This window comes from Martes martes (assembly GCF_963455335.1).
Source record: "Martes martes genome assembly, chromosome: 1".
In the NCBI taxonomy this organism is placed as follows: domain Eukaryota; kingdom Metazoa; phylum Chordata; class Mammalia; order Carnivora; family Mustelidae; genus Martes; species Martes martes.
In genome coordinates this window covers 207,302,724-207,319,763 of record NC_137888.1, presented here as the reverse complement: position 1 = coordinate 207,319,763, position 17,040 = coordinate 207,302,724, and the positions used below count along the sequence as shown (strand labels likewise).

General features: G+C 44.2%; 1 protein-coding gene across 1 annotated transcript in view; it reads left to right on the top strand.

Moving 5' to 3' along the window:
* Positions 1-267: 267 nt before the first annotated feature.
* Positions 268-17,040, top strand: part of ADGRE2 (adhesion G protein-coupled receptor E2) — a gene marked incomplete at its 5' end in the record, with an annotated part of 44,128 nt that continues 27,355 nt past the window's right edge. Inside the window, 9 exons of the mRNA XM_080803962.1 lie at positions 268-337; positions 2,042-2,095; positions 2,403-2,522; positions 10,711-10,866; positions 13,638-13,778; positions 14,173-14,319; positions 14,398-14,453; positions 14,578-14,655; positions 15,051-15,228. Coding sequence (XP_080660088.1) covers positions 268-337; positions 2,042-2,095; positions 2,403-2,522; positions 10,711-10,866; positions 13,638-13,778; positions 14,173-14,319; positions 14,398-14,453; positions 14,578-14,655; positions 15,051-15,228 — 1,000 coding nt within the window. The remainder of the gene's footprint in view (positions 338-2,041; positions 2,096-2,402; positions 2,523-10,710; positions 10,867-13,637; positions 13,779-14,172; positions 14,320-14,397; positions 14,454-14,577; positions 14,656-15,050; positions 15,229-17,040) is intronic.

Sequence of the window (17,040 nt, the reverse complement as noted above, 5' to 3'; positions counted from 1 at the left end):
GCAGGCTCCCTGCAGAGCAGAGAGCCCGATGTGGGGCTCGATCCCAGGACCCCGGGATCATGACCTGAGATGAAGGCAGAGGCTTTAACCCACTGAGCCACCCAGGCACCCCAGCTGAGGAAATACTTAAAAAGAGAAGTGTGAGTTTTGGAGATGTTCATGGTGGGGAAACACAGGGCAAGGAAGCATCCAGACTAGCAGTTTACCAAGTAGCTCATCTAGGTAAGTAAACAGGAAGTCTTTTCAGCACACCCAGACCAAGACCAGATGGTATCCTCCATGGCTGGGCTCGCTGGTGTCTGCACCATGAGGAACGGGCATCTATGGTTGTTGCCAGGTAGGCAGAATTACAACAATGGTGATAGGACGATTAAAGCTACCCAGAAACTATCCAGTTTGAGAATTCTCTCTGCTCTTTGCTTTATTTCTAGTTTTTGCTCTATTTCTTTTTTTTTTCATTCTGTAAGGATAAACAAGGAAAAAGTTTTAATGCTATTAACTCAAGTATATTAAATTCTCAAAGAAGAAAGTAGGTGGAACTTATTTCTAGGGCAATTTTTAGAACTTATCAGAACTTTCTCATTTTCTGGCCTATATGAGACCTGGTTCTCCAGAGAAACAGAACCAAGTTTTGGCACATTACATATTTGTGTAAAGATGTGTATATGTGTATGTGTATGCGTGTGTGTAGAGACAGATGAGAAAAATGTATTAGTTTAAGAAATTGTTTTATGAGATTGTTGAAGTTAGAAAGTCCAAAATCTGTAGGGCAGGCTGGAACCCCATGGATGTTTCCAAGGATATTGATGTTGATCTCAAGTCTGAAGTCAGTCAGAAGCAGAATTCTCTTTCTTGGAGGAGGTCAGTCTTTTTAGCGCTTAAGGTCTTCAACTGATTAGACGAGCCCCACCCAGAATGTCTGTTTTACTCAGACCCTACTGATTTCACTGTTAATCTCATTTAAATAACCACCTTCACAGGAGCATCATGCTTCTCATGAATGGAATGACAGACTCTGACAGGTGATCAGGTGGTTGCCTGTAGGACAGATTCCTTCACACCTGCAGTTGTTCCCATACCATGAAGCCGGTCCAGTGACTCATCACTCAGGACCAGATTAAGAGATAAAGGGAAAGGCTGTGCCCCCAGTACACTGTAGGACAGCCAGGAGCTCACTTTGAAGGAACCAGAGAAGCCATGGATGCTGCACCTGGAGAAGCCACTTAACCAGGAGATGGTGGCTCCAACTGCTAGTGTGATAGTTTCTATCCCTCACCTGTCATCAGCTCCCCGTCTTGTGATGCTAGGGCTCCCTACCCATCCATTATGACTGTGAGCTGGGACTCAGATTTGGAGTTGGCTGACTCCCAAACCCATGTTCTTCTTGTGTGCCCCAAAACTAGTGGGTTAAACAGGGGGAAGTCATCCTGGAAGAGAAATCCTCAAGGTAGATTTCTGCCATTGCCAGAGAAAATAGGACCTGGCTATGGGCAGAGCACACCAATCTGTGGACTTTGTACTTCAAGATTTACCCTCTCCGTGGTGCCTAGGGGACCCAGTCAGTTAAGCATCTGCCTTCAGCTCAGATCATGGTCCCTGGGTCCTGGGATTGAGCCGTGTCAGGCTCCCTGCTATGTGGGGAGTTTGCTTCTCCCTCTCTCTCTGCCCCTCCCCCCGCTTGTGCTCTCTCCACTCTCTCTAAAATAAATAAATATTTCTTAGGAAAGTATTTAACCCCTCCATTGGGAGAGGCTGGAATTTCTGTGTTGTGTCCCTGACATCACCTCTGTATATTCCGTGCCCTTACCTGTAGTTCTGAGGCTCCATGATGGTGCCTGTTAGTGACTGACCCCCCAGGAAGTCTGAGGAGAAGGAGGGAAGAAGACTGGTTCTCAAATATTCATGAATCACTAGAGCCTTGGGAGGGCTATGGACTGCAGAATCAGAGCCACTTCCCAGGATGAAATGGCCCTGAGGACAAGGGTTGAAACTGGGGCTCCATCTCATCTCTTTGTCATCTCTCTGTTTTTTTCTGCTCCAGGACTCTTGATGCTGCTGCTGTTGCCATTGAGAGCTGCAGCCCAGAGGACTCGTGGTGAGTCTTCCCAGCCAACCCCACTGGTGACAGAAGCTGGGAAGTGCATGAAAGGGTCTGGGTCCTCAAAAGAAAAAGGGGAAAAGGGGGGCATATCTTCAGGTGAGGTTCTGGTCTTCTGGAGATAATAGAGACTATTTCTACATCCCCAAATGTCCAGAACCTTCTGTCCATTCCTCTTTCAATGGCAGCCATCCTCTCCTTCCTCCAACTCACCTCCTCTCCCCCAGCTGGCTGCTGGCTCCATCCATTTCTTGACTCCTCCTTCTGACTATGGTCTCTGTCCCCACAACCTCTGCCTCTACAGATTGTGCTCGCTGGTGCCCTCCAAACTCCACGTGTGTCAATGCCACTGCCTGTCGCTGCTCTCCAGGATTCAGTTCTTCATCTGGGGTGATCTTCACCAGCTTGTTGGAGAGCTGTGATGGTACAGGGGCTTGGGATGGTGGTGGGGCATGGAGCTGGGGGTGGGGGGAGATGTGTTCTCTCTGTGCCTCAGTTTGCTTGTCTGTAAATTGCAGACAATCATCGTACCTACCCCCCATGGATGGAGTAAGATTTAAAATTCATGTGTGTGAAGAACAGGTAAAGACTAGTACAGAGCAGACTGTCAAACACAAGCTATTTATCATGGTCACTGCTATTATTACTGATTATTCTCATAGCACAAGGAAAGGAAGAAGTGAAAGAAACAGAAGAGAACAATCAACCAGTGCCTGGAAGATTAGACTCCATCTAGTGGGAGCTTACTGGGAATAGTTATTCCTGATACCTTTGAAAAGTTAAGAAAAAAAAATACCCTAAATTTTCCCAGTAGTTTGTATAGTGGACTTATGGGTGATTTTCTTTATTTTCATTTTTTTACATTTTCTTTCTCTTCTAAGTATCCATGTTCCATTTAACATTTGGGGGAAAATAAATTTTTAAAAAACTTATTTTATTTAAATTCAATTAATTAACATATATTGCATTATTAGTTTCGAGGTAGAGTTCAGTAATTCATTAATTGTATATAACATCTAGTGCTCATTACATCACATACCCTTCTTAATACCCATCACCCATTTACCCCATCCCCACCCTCTCTTCTCCAGCAACCCTCAGTTTGTTTCTTATGATAAAGGGTCTCTTATGATTTGTCTCTCTGATTTTATCTTGTTTTTTTCCCTCCCTTCTCCTCTGCTCCTCTGTTTTTTTCTTAACTTCCACATTTGAGTGAAATTGTATGATAATTATCTTTCTCTGATTTTATTTTGCTTATCATAATGCCCTCTGGTTCCACACATATTGTTGCAAATGACAAGATTAAATTTTTTTTGAGATATATCTATCATCTATCTATCTATCTATCATCTATCTATATCTATCATCTATCTATCTCACATCTTTTATTATCCATTCATCTGTCAATGGACATCTGGGCTCTTTCCTTATCTTGGCTATGGGAGACACTTCTGCTATAAACATTGGGGTGCACATGCCCTTTCAGATGACTACATTCGTATCTTTGGGGTAGACCTAGTAGTACAATTGCTGGGTTGTAGTGTAGCTCTATTTTCAACGTTTTGAGGAACCTCCATACTATTTTCTAGAGTGGCGGTAGCAGCTTGCATTCCCACCAACAGTATAAGAGAGTTCCCCTTTCTCAGCATCCTTACCAACATTTGTCTTTTCCTGAGTTGTTAATTGTAGCCATTTTGATGGGTGTGAGGTGTTATCTCATTATGGTTTTGATTTGTATTTCCCTGATGCTGAGTCATGTTGAGCATTTTTTTATATGTCTGTTGGCCATTTGTCTTCATTGGAGAAATATCTGTTCATGACTTCTGCCCATTTCTTGACTGGATTATTTGTTTTTTTGGGTGTTGAGTTTGATAAGTTCTTTATAGATTTTGGGCACTAACCCTTTATCTGATAAGACATTTGCAAATATCTTCTCCCATTTTGTCAGTTGTCTTTTGGTTTTGTGGACTGTTTCCTTTGCTCTGCAAAAGATTTTTATCTTGATGAAATCCTAATAATTCATTTTTGCCTTTGTTTCCCCCACCTTTGGTGAAGTGTCTAGAAAAAATTGTTGTGGCAGATGTCAAAAGGTCGTTGCCTGTGTTCTCCTCTAGGATTTTGATGGGTTCCTATCTCACATTATGTCTTTTATCCATTTTGTGTGTAGTGTCAGAAAGTGGTCCAGTTTCATTCTTCTGAATGTGGCTGTCCAGTTTTCCCAACATCATTTGTTGAAGAGACTGTCTTTTTCCCATTGAATATTCTTTACTGCTTTGTCCCATTTCTGGGTTCTTTACTCTGTTCCATTGTTCTATGTGCCTGTTTTTGTGCCAGTACTATAGTGTCTTGATGATTACAGCTTAGTAATATAACCTGAAGTCAGGCATTGTGATGCCTCCGGTTTTGGTTCCCTTTTCAACATTTCTTTGGCTATTCAGGGTCTTTCCTGGTTCAATATAAGTTTTAGGATTGTTTGTTCCAGCTCTGTGAAAAATGTTAATAGTATTTTGATAGCGATTGTACCGAATGTATAGTTTGCCCGTAGGTAGCATATACATTTAAACAATATTTTTCTTCTAATCCATAAGCATGGAATGTTTTCCCACTTTTTAATGACTTCCTCAATTTCTTTCATAAGTGTTCTGTAGTTTTCAGAGTACAGATACTTTGCCTCTTTGGTTAGGTTTATTACTAGGTAACTTATGGTTCTTGGTGCAGCTGTAAATGGGATGGATTCCTTAATTTCTCTCTTCTTTCTTATTGTTAGTGTATAGAATTGCAAGTGATTTCTCTGTATTGATTTTATATCCTGCCACCTGGCTGAATTGCTGTATGAGTTCTAGTAATTTGGGGGTGGAGTCTTTTGGGTTTTCCACATAAAGTATGTTATCTGTGAAGAAAGAGAGTTTGACTTCTTTGCCAATTTGGATGCCTTTTATTTCTTTTTGTTCTCTGAGTGACTGCTGAGGCTAGCACTTCGTGTACTATGTTGGACAGCTGTAGTGAGAGTGGGAATCCCTGCCATCTTCCTGACCTTAAGGGAAAAGCTTTCAGTTTTTCCTTGTTGAGAATGATATTCACTGTGGGCTTTTCATATATTGCTTTTATGATATCAAGGTACGTTCCCTCTATCCCTATACCATGGAGAGTTTTAATCAAGAAAGGATCCTGTACTTTGTCAAATGCTTTTTCTTCAACCACTGAGAGGAGCGTATGGTTCTTCTTTCTTTTATTAATCTGGTGTATCACACATTGACTGATTGATGCATATTGAACCACACTTCAGTTGAGGAATAAATCCCATTGGTTATGGTGAATAATCCTTTAATGTACTGTTGGATCTTATTGGTTAGTAACTTGGGGAGAATTATTTTTGGGGGGGAATATATATATTTTTAATTAACATATAATGTATTATTTGCCCCAGGGGTATAAGTCCGTGAATCATCATGCTTACACATTTCATAGCACTCACCATAGCACATACTCTCCCCAATGTCCATAACCCAGTCACCCTATCCCTACCCCTCCACCTCCCATCAACCCTCAGTTTGTTTAGTGAGATTAAGAGTCTCTTATGGTTTGTTTCCCTCCCGAACCCATCTTTTTTCATTTTTTCCCTCCCTACCTCCCATGACTCCCTGCTCTGCCTCTCAAATTCCTCATATCAGAGAGATCATATAATTGTCTTTCTCTGATTGACTTATTTTGCTTAGCATGATACCCTCTACATCATTGATACCCTTCCATGATACCCTTGGTATCATGGCATGATCCATTTTGAGGTATCAAGGCATGATACTCTTCTATCCATGTCATTGCAAATGGCAAGATTCCATTTCTTTTCATGGCTGCATAGTATTCCATTGTATATATATACCACATCTTCTTTATCCACTCATCTGTTGATGGACATCTAGATTCTTATCATAGTTTGGCTATTGTGGACATTGCTGCTGTAAACATTCAGGTGCATGTGGCCCTTTGGATCACTACATTTGTATCTTTAGGGCAAATACCCAGTAGTGTGATTACTGGATCACAGGGTAGCTCTATTTTCAACTTTTTGAGGAACCTCCATACTGTTTTCCAGAGTGCCTGCACCAGCTTGCATTCCCACCAACAGTGTAGGAGGGTTCTTGGGGAGAATTTTGTATCCATGTTATTAGGGATGTTGGTCTGCAATTCTCCTTTTTTGGTGGGGTCTTTTTCTTGTTTTGGGATTGAGATAATGCTGGCTTCATTAAAAGAGTTTGGAAATTTTCCTTCCATTCCAACTTTTTGAAACAACTTTAGAAGATAGGTATTATTTCTTCTTTAAATCTTTGGTAGAATTCCCAAGGGAAGCTACCAGTCCTGGAGTGTTGTTTTTTGGGACATTTTTTTTTTTTTGATTACTGTTTCAATTTCCTTGCTGGTTATGGGTCTGTTCAGGTTTTCTATTTCTTCCTGTTTCAGTTTTGGTAGTTTTTATGTTTCTAGGAATGCATCCATTTCTTCCAGTTTGCTTAATTTGTTGGCATATAGTTACAGATAATATGTTCTTATAATTGTATTTCTTTGGTGTTGGTTGGATCAATCCTCTTTCAGTCATGATTTTATTAATTTGGGTCTTTTCTCCTTTCTTTTCCAATAGTCTAGGTAATCAAGTTTTTCAATCTTATTCATTCTTTCAGGAGTTTATCAATCATTAATTCTTTCAAAGAACCAGCTCCTAGTTTTATTCATCTGTTCTACTGTACTTTTGGTTTCTATTTCATTCACTTCTGCTCTAATCTTTATTAATTTCCTTCTCCTACTAGGTTTAGGCTTTATTTGATACTTTTTCTTCAGCCCTTTTAGGTATAAGTTTAGGTTGTGTGTTTGAGCCTTTTCTTGTTTCTTGAGAAAGTCGTGTAGTGCTATGTACTTCCCTCTTAAGACCACCTTTGCAGCATCCTAAAGTTCTTGAAGAGCTGTGTTTTCATTTTCATTTGCTCCCATGTATTTTTAAAATTCTTTAATTTCCTAGTTGAACCATTCATTTTTTAGTAGGATGCTCTTTAAATCCATGTATTTGCGTTTCTTCCAAATTTCATCTTGTGATTGAATTAAGTTTTAAAGCATTATGATCTGAATATTGGCAGGAAATAATCCTAATTGTTGTATTGGTTGGACATGATTATTAACCCAGTGTGTGATCTATTCTGGAGAATGTTCCATATGCACCTGAGAAGAATGAGTATACTGTTGATTAAGGATGGAATGCTCTATAAATGTTTGTGAAGTCCATCTGGTCCAGTGTGTCATTCAAAGCTCTTGTTTTCTTGTTGATCTTCTGCTTAGGTAATCTGTCCATTGCTTTGAGTGGAGTGTTAAAGTCCCCTACTACTCTTGTATTATTATCAATGTATTTGTACAGCTTTTTATTTATTAGTTTATAAAATTGGCTACTCCCAAGTTAGGGGGATAAATATTTAAAATTGTTATATCTTCTTGTTGGATAGACCCTTTAATTATGATATAAAGTTTTTCCTCATAACTTATTACAGTCTTTGGTTTAAAATCTAGTCTTTATGATACAAAGTTTGCTACCATAGCTTTCTTTTGATGCCCATTAGCATGATAAATGGTTTTCCACCTCCTCAACTTTCAATCTGGAAGAGTCTTTGAATCTAAAATGAGCCTCTTGTAGACAGACTTATGGCTAGGTCTTGCTTTTTTATCCCATCTGATACCCTGTGTCTATTGATTGGGGATTTTAGCCCATTTACATTCAGAGTAACTACTGAAAGATATGAATTTAGTGCCATTGTATTACCCGTAAAGTCCCTTTTTCTGTGTATTGTCTCTGTTCTTTTCTGGTCTTTGTTACTTTTGGGCTCTCTCTTCATTTAAAAGATCCCCTTTAATATTTCTTGCAGGGCTGGTTTAGTGATAAATTTTTTTTTTTTTTTTAGGTTTCTGTTTGTCTTGGAAGCACTTTATCTCTCCTTCTATTCTGAACGACAACCTTGCTGGATAAAGCATTCTTGGTGCATATTTTTTCTCATTTAGCACCCTGAATATATCATGTAAGTCTTTTCTGGCCTGCCAGTGCTCTGTGGATAGGTCTGCTGCCAGCCTTAAGTTTCTGCCCTTATAGGTTCAGGACCTTTTGCCCAAGGTGCTTTCAGGAATTTCTCTTTATCTCTGAAATTTGCCAGCTTCAATATTATATGTCAATTTGTTGACCTATTTTTATTGATTTGAATCCTCCTGGACTTGAATGTCTGTTTCTTTCCCCAGAATAAGGAAGTTCTCAGCTGTAATTTGCTCAAATAACTTTCCGCTCCTCCATTTCTCTTCCTCTGGGACACCAATTATTCTAACATTGTTTAGCTTTATTGCATCACTGATGTCTAGAATCCTCTCCTTGTGATATAATAGTTGTTTATCTCTCTTTTTCTCAGTTTCTTTATTATCCATAATTTAATCTTCTATAACATTGATTCTCTCTTCTGCCTCATTTATTCTGCAGTGAGAGCATCCATCAATGATTGCATCTCATTAATAGCCTTTTTTTATTTCAGCTTGATTAGGTTTTAGTTCCTTTATTTCTCCAGAACCCTTTCTCTAATGTGTTCTGTGCTTTTCCCAAGCCCATCTACTGTCTTTATAATCATTATTTTAAATTATAGTTCCTACATTTTTTAATATTCATATTCATTAAGTCCCTGGTAGTGACTACTGCCTTTGTTCTTTTTTTTTTTTTGTGGTGAATTCTTCTGTCTTGTCATTCCTGCAAAAAGTGGTCTCTTTTTTATTTGTAGATTTGCAGCAATTCTTTTTTAAAATCTCTGGTTTATGTGCAGGTGTTCAGAATAATTTGATAGCTATGTAGCTGAATTCCAGGCAAAATGAAGGTCCCCTATTTCTCCACCATCTTCTTCTTCTTGGGAGCAAAGTACATTTTATCATTAAAAAAAAAAGGTGTTGTGACTCCCACCCAGCCCTTCTATGCCCAAGAGGTATTCCTAATGGATTCCCCTGCATTAGCATTTGTATCTCATGGAGACTCGTGGCTTGGGTGAGCATGGCAAGGAGCCCTGCTGATGGTGTGCCTCAAAACCAGCTCCTTCCTGGGAGCACGTCTGTCAGGTGGAGAATTTCTCATTGTCATGTCTTCCCTTCCCACATGCCTCATTCCCATTTGTGCCCCACTCCACTCCACCCCATGCAACAACCATGAAGGCTGATGTCCAGCCATTGGTACCATCTAAGAAGAGAGGAGGACAGTCCCATTGCACAGATGGGAGTGAACATCTGTTAGGTATGTGTCTTCCCACATCCTGTCATGTTCTGGTGCTTATATCCACATCCTGGGTCTGTGGTCTTAGAAGGGAGGTCCAAAGTTCAGGGCAGAAAACTGATCTGGGGGAGACCATTTGCCTGCCCTGACTCAGCATGATACCATGGTCCTTTCAGGCTCTAAAAGTCTTTCTGCTCCGATTGTAAGGTACAGGACCAAATATTCTATCCTTGCATTTTGATGCGTTCTTGTCTTGCTTGTTCTTATTAAACTGTTATTTATAAACCAGTGATATGTAGTCTTTATTGTGTGGGTCCCTGAGCTACTCAAAGAGGACCTGGCTCAAGGGAATCTTTCCTCTCAGGTTTAGACAGGAAGAGATAGGAGGCCAGAAAACACCCCCAGTGACTCCACTGTGAGAATCTGCTTTCTACTTCCTCATTTCATATCTTCAATGGCTCTGATAAGAAGAAATTCTTCCAGGGCTGGAGGTAGCAAGACTCCTCCAGAGACATCCTGGAGTATCTTTTTTCTTTTCTTTTCTAAGGTTTTATTTATTTATTTATTTGTTTGAGAGAGAGTGAGAGTGAGAGAGAGAGAGACTGCACATGAGTGGGAGGCGGAGGGGCAGTGGCAGAGGGAGAAGCAGACTCCCCACTGAGCAGGCAGCCCAATGTAGGGATTGATCCTAGGACCCTGGGATCATGACCCGAGTTGAATGCAGACGGTTAACTGACTGAGACACCCAAATGTCCAAAGTGTCACTTCTAGCTCTGAGAAGGGGAACTGACTGGGACACCCAAATGCCCATCTTGAAAATGCCTGACACTAGGGCTTGGGGAGTGCTTGACGAAGTCTGCGGGGTGTACCGAGGTCACCATGAGTGAGATGGAAGCTATCAATGGGCAGGGGCCTGGCTTTACCCTCAAGTGGGAAAGAGTGTTATCTTGGACAGACTCTAGCCATGACTCCCTTCACTGATTCAGCATCAAGAGTAGCCTTCAGTGCCAGTCACCCTGACTGGAGCCCACCCCCCGTTCCCCAATAGCGCAAACAGAAACTCAGTGCCTCACAAGGGCTGCAGAAGGGAATGTAAACCTCCTTCCAGCCCCCATGATGGCACAGCAGAGTGTCTGAGTCTAGGTGCCATCAGGCCCATCTTGAGTGCAGAGATGAGCAGAGCAGTGAGCAGGTGTTTGGAATAGCAGTCTCCAGCTCATCCCCAAAACTATGAGCTGAGTTCTGTCCAGTCTCTATGGCAGAGTAGTGCTTGAGGCCAGGGCCTCTGCCCTATGGAAACTCACAATTTGTTGAGGTGACCCTTTGTCCTGTTGTGTTCCAGATATCAATGAGTGTGGACCACTGTCAGAAGTGTCCTGTGGAGAATTCGCAGACTGCCAGAACACAGAGGGGAGCTACTACTGTGCATGCTTTCCAGGATACAAGCTTACTTCTGGGGCAAGAATATTCAGGAACAAGAGTGAGAACACATGTCAAGGTAAGAATTGACTTGTGTCTTCCATCTTCTCCATGAGGTTTGGGGTCACTCAACTCACTTTCTCCAGGCACCAGAGAACATCCTAGTATCCTGTCCCTTTCTAAAACTCAGGGCTTGGAACCCTATCCAGAGAGTCACTTCTGTAATTCTGAAATGTCCTCCTTGTCTATCTGGGATGTTATGTTCATAAAACAAAAAGAGAGATGGCATCAAGATACTTCAGAAGCTGAGAGAATGTGTGTTCTAATACAATATCTATCTTCTTCACCATAATCAATGACTGCCATGAAGAATTCTGCCCCCACTGGAGCCCACATGGGTTTGGCCCCCACCGGGAGCCCTCTCAAAGCCCTGGGCCCTGAGGGATCCTGGAACCCTATCCAGAGACATGGGAGGAGGGAGATTTAAGGGCGGGTTCATCTTTCCCAGCTGGCCTTGCCAACAACCCCACCTGGAGAAGACACCTCCTAGCACCCTGATTTGGGTTTTTGTCTGCTCTACCACCATGTACTTCCCCATGCAAGGCTCTGCCTGACTCTCCCCAGTAACTTCCATTCAACAGCCTGTGACAAATTGGATGACCAGAATCTGGGAAGCTGTTGTGTTGGTGGTGGGAATAGTGATGTGGACTATCCCCACACACCTGGAGACTCAAAGGAATGGAAGAGGGTCTCATATGGACCAAATGGCAAGACAGGACATAATTGGAGACCAGAGTCCCAAGTCTGACCCTCTTACAAAGGGGACAACCTGGGTCCCAGTTTGACTCAGACCACTTGGTGACAGAAGATGAAGGCTGAACTCACTTGACAGGATCCACAGGTCTGTGTCCTTTCCTGGGACACAAGGCCAAGAACACAGAAACACCTGCCACTCCTTGCCATCAGCACATGTTCCCCATTCCAGCCAATCAGCTCTTGCTTACCTAAGGACTTGCTCAGATGTATATTCTCAGCACTTCCTCCCAATCCAAGCATGCCTTCAGGGGAATCAGAAAAAGTCACCTTCATCACCCCAAAGCTGCTTGGCTGAACATCATCCGCCTACTATCCTCTTCAGCTGTGCCCGCTGTCTGGGTGACCCAGGACTGGCTGGCATCATCTTCATCTCCCTTCCTCTATAGAAAGCTTTTTCCTTGAGGAGCCTGGCTCAGATGTGGGTCTTGGTGCATCTCCATGGAGCTGAAGTCTCAGACAGTGTGGTTGAGAGAGCGCTGACCTGCTACAGTCACTGGGTTCCAAGGACAACTCAGGCAGCAAGTTGTTGCCCTGGGAAATTAGGACAAAACCATCACTGGAAGCTAAGTCCTGCTTGGGGAACGCAGCATTTCCCCTGCACTTGGTTTCCAGGAAGGCCCACCCTGGACTTGTCCAAGTCCTCAGGCTGGGATGCAGGTGGCCATGATGTCCCTGCCTTACCTGGGAGCTGCCCAGAGAGGCCAAGGGAGCCAGAGCTGGCAGATGGGGAGGACTTGGACCACTTCTGGCAACATCTGGAAACAACATCTGGGCCACTATGCTCACCCATCGCTCATCTTCACATGAATTAGAAAAGGCACCCACTCACTGAGGAGGAGAGAACAGAGGTTTCCAGATGCTTCTATCCCAGGAAACAGCTGCAGGCACCCATCATCCTCTCCTTCCCCCTGCAGATGTTAATGAATGTCATCGGAAACCCCGAATCTGTAAAAGCTGGGGCATGTGCACCAACACCCAGGGCAGCTACAACTGTGAGTGTCCACCTGGCTTGCAGCTCAACCCAGGCAACCTGAATCTGTGCACAGGTGGACACTGTGCACAGGCAGACACTGTGAAGCTGCGCTGGAGCTGGGGAGGTACTGAGGCAGATCCCACAGCCCCAGGAGGAGGGAGAACCTCAGGTTCCTGAAACACTGGGGGTTTGCTCTGCCCAAGGAGTCACCTCCCAGGAAGGTCCCACCAGAGAGCAGGGAGGCTGCAGGGCCTTCTGGGTCTGGGGTTCCCTTGTGGGCCTCAGTCTCTATAAGCACCCCCACACTTGCCCCTCCTAATCTGTCCCATTCCAGCAGGAAGTGTCACTTCTAGTTCTGAGTAGGGGAACCTCAGTTGCCAGCTGAGGAGGAAATGACTAAGAACCTTGACTAGGAAGTCTAACTCTCATGACTCAATTTCCCCTTTGCCATAGTTTTTGCCTGAAAAGGAGGATACTGTCCCTCCTGAGTTCATCTTGAAGGAAGCTGTCATAAGGAGCTTTGGGAGTGGAGAGGCAGCATTATTTTCAGGACCAGTGTATGCTCAGTGCAAGGAGTGAGGAGATGGGGAACCACGGCTGGGCAGGGCAGGGCTGACCCTGTGGGATCTGTTCTCATAAGGACAGGGGTGCAGCTTGGGACAGCAGTGGTGCCATTACCCCACCCACTGAGTCAACACAAGGGTAGCTCAGTGTCACAGCATCCCTGGGTAGAGGCCCATTCTTGCCCCCTGATACGCAATCCATCCTGCACCATATGTGAAGGGACTCAGCTTTGTCTGGAATGACACACATGGTTCTTCCCTGTCCACCTTGCAGGGATAATCTGAGATTATGGAGTTTTTACAGGAGAAGATGCTAACATAAAATTTATTTTGACACGCTAAGTGGCTGGTACATGGTGTGTGTGTGTGTGTGTGTGTGTGTGTGTGTGTGTGTGTGTATGTCTCCTTGGCATGAAGTACTAAAGCATCTGAGAAAAGGGGCAGGCAGGATGGGTGCAGTGAGTGGAGGGGACTCTGACCCTCTTGCTTTGTCCTCAGAGGTGAATGAATGCACATCAGGGCAGAACCCATGCCACAGCTCCACCCACTGCTTAAACAACATTGGGGGCTATGAATGCCGCTGCCGCCCTGGCTGGAAGCCTGTTCCTGGGTCCCCCAATGGCCCAAGCAACACTGTCTGTGAAGCGACAGAGCTCAGACGCCACATCCTAGAGACCCGCACTCAGAACACCTGATCCCCTATTCAGTGGCACTCATAGTGGCGTTAATTACTTTGAGGCTGGAGCGGGGGTGGTTTCTGGGAAAGGAGCTAGGGTACAGAGGAGCAGGCTCCTTGGAGACTCCAGACAGCAACTAATTACCACCTCGGGCAAAGGTATTTCTATATTCACAACCTGCACATCTGTACAGGGCTCACGTGCTACATGTCAGGCTCACTTCCCCTAATCCCTGCATCACTAGGATATGGGGGTAACAGGATTATCACCTCCAATCAAGGGGGTACACCAACAAAAGAAAATGAGGAAGGGAACAGAGAGGAAAGGGGTCCTGACGCCCATCTTTGTGTCCCCAGATGTGGACAAGTGCAGCTCTGCGCAGCCTACGTGCCACAAGTCCACCATCTGCATCAACACCGTGGGCTCGTACAAGTGCCGCTGCCGCCGGGGCTGGGAGCCCAAACCTGGATTCCAGAATAATCAACTGAATACCACCTGTGAAGGTACCTGGTCTGACCTGATCCCAGACTCCGCTCTTGATATACACAGACACTCTCACACCTAATGAACTGCTGCTCTGTCCCCTGCAGAGATGTCCTTCCCCACCTGGACCCCATCCCCTAGAATCAAGAGCCAGGTGAGTGGCCCCAGCAGGGACCAGGTTGCAGGAATCCCTCCGCACAGCCCACCTGATCCACCCATTCATCCCAAGCTCCCAACTCAAATGTGAGGCTCTCTGACTTGTGTCATCTCTATCCTAGCGGCTCTCCCGTTTCTTTGAAAGAGTCCAAGGTCTGGGGAGACACTTCAAGCCAGCCTTGGCTCAGGACACCATCCAGGTAAGGGCACATCCCAGGAGAGGCAACCTGGAGGCATCCCATAGAGACCTGGGAAGCTTTGGTCTGGGAGGAAGCAGCCCCAACATGATGGCTTCCTGTCTCAGGCCCCGCCTTTCCCAGGGTGATTGGAGACCTGCAGGCATTCCTACTCACTGTTAGACAGCCCCTGCACCCAGAAATGACTTTTCTTCTTGCTGTTTCTGGACATTGGGCTAATGTCACTCTTGGCATTTGTGAGCAGGGTTGACTTCTGTGTGGCTGGATTCCGGGGGCAAAGACCCAGGAAATGTGATCCAGTACCACCTTCATCTACCAATGAATCTCCAGAGTCTGTTGTCTGGGGCAGAGTGGAAAGGTTCTTCATGCTCATTAGCTCTGTGTCCCCATCCCGCCAGGACCTCATACAGGAGGTGGATGGGCTGCTCCAGACCCCCGAGGACCTGGAGGCCCTGCCCCACTCAGAGCAGCACTGTGTGGCCACGAGCCTGCTCAGTGGCCTGGAGGATGTCCTGAGAAACCTGAGTCAGGCTCTGCCCAATGGAACATTGACCTTCAATGCATCTGCAGGCACAGGTAAGTACTGGGGTCTGCCCCAGGCTCTGCTCTGCCTGTTCCCGCCTCCTTTGTCCCACAGCCTCACTGGAGTGTGTGACCATGCTTGTATTTCAGTGTTATACTCGTAAGCCAATGAAGATGTTAAATGAATAAAACTGCTAATCATACACATTTTCATTGTAATATAAATTATCCGCAAATGAAATAATTATAATGAAGAATTTGAGATAACAAAATAGAAACATCTTTAAAAGAAGATTATTTGTTCAATTTTAAAGAATGGAAATTTAATTTATTTGATATTTAAGTATGATTTGTTTTATTGAGGTAAAATTTACATAACATAAAATTCACCATTTTTTTTTCTATTTTTTAAAAAGACTTTATTTATTTATTTGAGAGAAGAGAGAGCATGTGAGCATGAGTCGGTGGTGGGGAGGGACAGAGGGAAAGGAGGAGGCGTGGAGGAGAGGGAGAGGCAGACTCTCCACTGAGCAGGGAGCCCAATGCAGGACTCGATCCAAGGACCCGAGGATCATGACCTGAGCTGAAGGTAGATGCCTAACTACTGAGCCACCCAGGCGCCCCCCATAGCTAGAGTCTATTAAGTGCTTATGACGTGTCAGGCATTGTTTTATGTGAATTAACTCTTTCGGTCCTTACAATAATCACACGAGATGAGTAATATTAGGTTCTTTTATACAGAAGTAAAAAGGGAACACAAAGAAGTTATAACCTGCCCAGGGGCACACGTGGCCAACATTCATACTCAGCCAGTTTCCCCTGAGCATCTCCCCTTTTGACCACTGCCATGCCAGTTACACATTGCTAGCTTCTCATGAAAGAACCTGAAAAGCAACTAGTTAGCATCCCTTTCTTAGAATCATAATTTTGACTAATAACTAAAAGTAGAATTACATTTCAACTAACCTAGATACGCTTGCTCCTGAATCAGTTCAAACAGTAAATGCCAGAGGGGGCAGCACAAAGTTCTGGAAGCTGGCAGTGTGGGTAACAACTTCCACGTGGCTGCCGGCGTGTGTTCAACACAGAGCACACAGGTGTTACGACAATGATTGTCATATTTCATAATTTACATTCTGCTATTCACAGGGAAGTCCCTGCAAAACTAAAGTAATAATATGCATATAGAACAGCGGTAATAACACTGTAAGCAATGGGGACACGTAACAAATGAAAAATATGGTCTGTAATAAAGAGCTGGGAGAAGAAGAGAATATTGGGGGGGAAAACGTTGTGAATTTAAAAACATCTTGAGGCAGGATAACCCAAGGTAAGAAGTTTGTAAAAAATTACAGTAGCCTGGGTCCATGTCAAGCGTAAGCCCAACTAGGAAATCTAAGCAGAACAATAAAAACGTTTTTCCTTTCTTCAGTGTAAAATAGCTTTCTGTCCAGTTGAACATGCTAACTTCAAGAGATCAGTTCAGCAAAAGGCTTCCCAAAGAAGGAAGGAGGTTGGATTGGTGTGCGTCAGCAATGTGAGACCTATAGGAAGGCTCTGGAGAGCAGGGTCACCCCCATTCATGGCACCCAGCACACACAGCCTGGCTTCTCTGCTCAGCCAGCTTCTCCACTCTGCCAGACTATTTCAAATGTTCTCCATTATCCTCAAACCACCCTGACCTGACCACTCCCTCATTCATCTTCAAGAAAGCCCTCCCACTTACTTCACAGAGCGAAGAGAAGCCACTCAGGTGGGATCTCCAGCAATTTCTAATCACTGAATTGAGAAGTCTGTGGTATCTGTCTCTCCTTTCCAAGGTCAACCCTGTTCACCTCCTTCACTCAGCTTTGGGTACCATGAGGT